General features: G+C 47.0%; 1 protein-coding gene across 1 annotated transcript; it reads left to right on the top strand.

The window, feature by feature from the left end:
• Positions 1-334: 334 nt before the first annotated feature.
• On the top strand, positions 335-4,412 carry SLC35D1 (solute carrier family 35 (UDP-GlcA/UDP-GalNAc transporter), member D1; the record flags this gene model as incomplete). The annotated part of the gene is made up of 5 exons (XM_010019335.1): positions 335-427; positions 2,387-2,454; positions 2,723-2,801; positions 3,599-3,681; positions 4,304-4,412. Coding segments are annotated over 5 exons (432 nt in total), but the record flags the coding sequence as incomplete, so codon positions are not given.

Raw genomic sequence — 4,412 nt, 5'->3', positions numbered from 1 at the left:
TGTGTGTGTATATATTTATATTAATATAGAAATATATATGTATATATACACATATATATCTGTATAGTCATATATATATAAACCATGCAGATCTATATAGATAGATATTTGTATATCTATACAGATAGATAGATATATACATATCTTTATAGATGTATATAGTTACACAGATATCTATTTAGATAGATCTATATAAAACCACCCTCCAACTCTTCTGTCTCTGAGAATCCCCCATGGATTTAGCTCACAAACCCCGTCTTCAGCAGCACTATGAATAAGGTTTTATGTTTCTGTTTGGAACCAACTTAAACACACAGATGTTTCTTGTTTCTAGGAGCTGGGGAAATACGGTCTGCTCTATTACAATGCACTGTTTATGATCCTGCCCACCTTGACCATTGCCTACTTCACTGGAGATGCGCAGAAGGTAGGATTCCTGCCCCCAAAATGCTATCATCTATCATCATCTGTATTGGCACAAGAATTTAGGGGCAAAATGGGTTGCTGAGAAGAATGTTTTACTGTTCCTTATAATGTGCTTTGCCGTAATGTAACCTTCTTAGGAAAAATGGGAGATCCTCAACATGAGAAGCTATGAAGTAGTTTATTAGCCCCAGTTTGCAAATAGGAACTACTCAGTGTCTGAGGGAAGAGGTTAGGGCAAAGGATGGGAGAGTAACAACCCCCAAACCATGTAAGCAGTAAGTGACTCTTACGTTGGACTTTAAATCCACAAAATTGCTCCATTCTAGCATTTTTGTAACGTTTGAATGGGGAAGCGGAAGAGCAATAAGTGAAACAATAGTATTTAGAACAAAGAAGTTGAGTATTTTTAGGATAAATGAGTTTCTTCAAACTCCTTTGTGCCCTTCCCTCTTGCTGGGACAGTTAAGATGCTCTAGGGGTCAGTTTGCAAGTGCTGCCCCATCTGGGCACGATCTAACTTACACGTGGTTACATATATTTGACATTTATATTGTAGTATAATAATATTAATGATGTCATATTACTATTAATAGCAATAATTATTATGAATAATTATTGCCTTAGCTTATGTGGAGCCATAGTCAGTTTTCTCTCCTGAACAAAAGCACTCCCTTTTCACTCCTCCATGGGTGGGCATTCTTCTCCATGGTTGGGAAGGGCCAATGTTAAAGGCTGGAGGTGCTGCCCACCCAGACCCGTGTGGGGTGCTGGTGGCCTCACAGACACCCCTGTGTCTCATGAGGAGCTTAAAACCCTGATGATGAACTGCTGTAAGCAGCCACTAAGATAATGAGCTGTGATTAGTGAGGAGAGGTGATTGCAGGGGGTGAAGGGAGCTAAGACCTTGCCCTACATAACGGGTGACTCTGCCAGAGGGGAGATTGAGATGAGCTCCGAGGCAGAAGCTCTTCCCTGTGAGGGTGCTGAGGCGCTGGCACAGGGTGCCCAGAGAAGCTGTGGCTGCCCCATCCCTGGCAGTGTTCAAGGCCAGGTTGGACACAGGGGCTTGGAGCAACCTGCTCTAGTGGAAGGTGTCCCTGCCTGGGGCAGGGGTTGGAACTGGAGGAGCTTTAAGCTTCCTGCCAACCCAAACCAGGCTGGGATTCTATGATAAAGTGCTCATTTATAAGCAGGAGCTGGCGGATGAGGAGCAAAACGTTGCTCTGTGCTGCACTGTGCAGCCTCTGTTCAGCCTGTGGAGAAATCTCCTTTATTTTGGGGTTTTTTTTCCTCCCCTGAATAAACTCCTCTCTCCCTGGCCGAGCTCCTGGCAGCCAGAAGCAGACAAAGATGCACTTGTTGGGGCTGCTGCCAGGAAACCACGTTTGCAGCCTGATGAAAACCCCCCTTGTGCAGGGCGTGCAGCCGGACGTGTCCCGGGGCAGAGCCGGGCTGGGGGCTGCGTCGTGGGGGGCCACGCTGGGGAGAGGGGGGGTTTGCATGGGGAAACCTCCCCCATCCACGTGTTAACTCTTGTAGTTCATTAACCAGCATCAAAGACAAGATTTGTTTGTGAGAGGCAGAAATGGGGGTGCTGATGGTGGCAAGCAAAAGATGACTCCTGGGGGTGCCATCGCCCTGACCCTGCTCTGCTCCAGGCTGAGCAGCCCCATCTTGATGAGCTTTAAGGTCCCTTCCAACCAAACCAGTGTGTGATTCTATGATACTGTGGTTTGTAATGTATGTGTGAAATCCTCCTTCATGAGGAGGTGCGAAAGAGCTCCTGGATCTGGAGGTGATGCTGATGTGGACAGCCCCAGGACATCATCCTGAGCCATGTCATGGTTGTTTTTTTCCTGCTGTGATGTGAAAGCCAATGTCAAGGGGTTGTTTCATGTCTTGCTGTGAATTTACTGCATTTCCTTTGCCTCCTCTAAGGCTTGGGGTGTGTTTCTTGCAGGCGATGGATTACCAGGGCTGGGCAGACACATTCTTCATTGTGCAGTTTATGCTGTCGTGTGTAATGGGGTAAGGACACACACTGCTGTGGTGGTGGTTGCTGCCATTTGGTGGTCTGAGCCATTCTGGGTTAAAGAAATGATAATAAATCCTCAGTCCTGATGGGGACACCATTTCTGAGAGCTGTGGCAGATGGAAATCATTTCCTACCCTGCTTTAGTGCAGGTTTAGCTCAAAAAAGCAGTGGTATAAATACCACTGCAGAAAAGAGGGGGTGAGATGGGTGGTGATGCACAAAGCATGTCCTGAAAGCTGATGTTGACTCTTCTTCCTGCAGGTTTATTTTGATGTACTCCACGGTTCTTTGCACTCAGTATAATTCTGCTCTTACAACTACAATAGTTGGCTGCATTAAGGTAAGTGGCTTTCCCTGCTCCTTGTCCACCAAGAGCAGCCTTGGGGCATCCGCAGCATCACTGCATCCGCTCCCACATAGCATCCACATGGTGCATTCACACTGTGCATCCTCTGGCTCTGCCTACACAGGCACAGGGGCTCTAGGACTTTCCCCGTGTGCTGCACAGAGAGCAGGGCAGATCCAATGGGATTATTTTTTTTAATGTATTAATTTCTTTGCTGCTGTCTGGAGTAGAGCAATACTCTGTGCATGGTTGCATGGCAAGGAGCTGTGTGTGGTGCTGACTGTGGCTGGTGCATTCAGCTTCCCCAGGGTTAACGATGTGGAAAACACCCAGAAACAGCCACAATCCCTGTGATCTTCTGGACCATTCTGGCCCAACAAGCCCATTGCACAAATAGATGGGTGCTCCTGGGTGTTATTGTGGGTTCTAGTGCCCAGCAGCGGGTGGCTGAGGCTGGTCTGGAGTGGAGCCTCTGTTCTCTGCCCAGAGAAGCTGTGGCTGCCCCATCCCTGGCAGTGTTCAAGGCCAGGTTGGACACGGGCTTGGAGCAACCTGCTCTAGTGGAAGGTGTCCCTGCCCGTGGCAGGGGTTGGAGCTGGAGGAGCTTTAAGCTCCCTTCAACCCAAACCATTCCATGATTCTATTAATCCAGCCTTGTTAACACTTGCATGTTCCATGCTTCCTGCACCAGGGGGTCACGTTTCCATAGTGGTTAATGCACTGAGCATAACACTTGTGTCAGGCCGTACAGAAACTTGTGCTCTTGCTCCTCAAATCTTGTTCCTTTGCAGAATATTTTAGTAACCTATATTGGGATGTTTTTTGGAGGAGACTATATTTTTACATGGATGAACTTCATTGGTCTAAATATCAGGTAAGAACATCTTTGTTCATAGTTTTTATTTATGATTTTAAGTGAAAACAACTGCTGTCGAACTGGAATAGTTTGACAGGTTCAAGGCTTCTTTCAAAGAAACCCCTATGGAATTGGTATCTATCTGTGCTATAGCAGAGGAACCGGCATGGTTTCAACCCATGTCTTGCAGCCTGGTATGAGCCCAGCACCACTCAGTCCCTGCTCCCAGCCCGGGCTGGAGGAGCTCCTGGATGGACTCGGGTTGTTTTAAAGCCCAGAGAATGCATGAGCATATTTTAGCAGCAAACTAAAGCTGTTCTCAGCATTGCAGATGGGAATCATATAATTAAGGCAGCAAAAGCAGCATTCTTGACTTTATTTCAGCTGGTGTTTTAGCACAGCTTTTGGGGAAGTCGCCTTTCTGTGTTGTGAATAGCAGGATCCCTTCCGCAGGTCCAGCACTAGGTTAAGGACTTGGGCTGGCAATGTTGGGGCAGGAATTAAACCCAATGTCTGGTCTTAGGAGGCAAATGGAGGATTTTCTTGCCAGTTGATGCTTGCAGGAGATCCTTGACCATGGGTATGCCCATGGTGTTGACCATGGTCTCTGTCTCACGTTGTCCCCACTCCTGTTTTGCAGTATTGCTGGAAGCCTGGTGTATTCCTACATCACTTTCACGGAGGAGCAAATGAGCAAGGAGTCTGAAGCTGGCAGCAAGATGGATATTAAAGGAAAAAGCTCTGTGTGA

Source organism: Nestor notabilis, unplaced genomic scaffold (assembly GCF_000696875.1).
Source record: "Nestor notabilis isolate BGI_N333 unplaced genomic scaffold, ASM69687v1 scaffold27587, whole genome shotgun sequence".
Lineage (NCBI taxonomy): Eukaryota > Metazoa > Chordata > Aves > Psittaciformes > Psittacidae > Nestor > Nestor notabilis.
The sequence above is the reverse complement of the archived record's forward strand: the minus strand, read 5'-3'. Positions and strand labels throughout refer to the sequence as shown.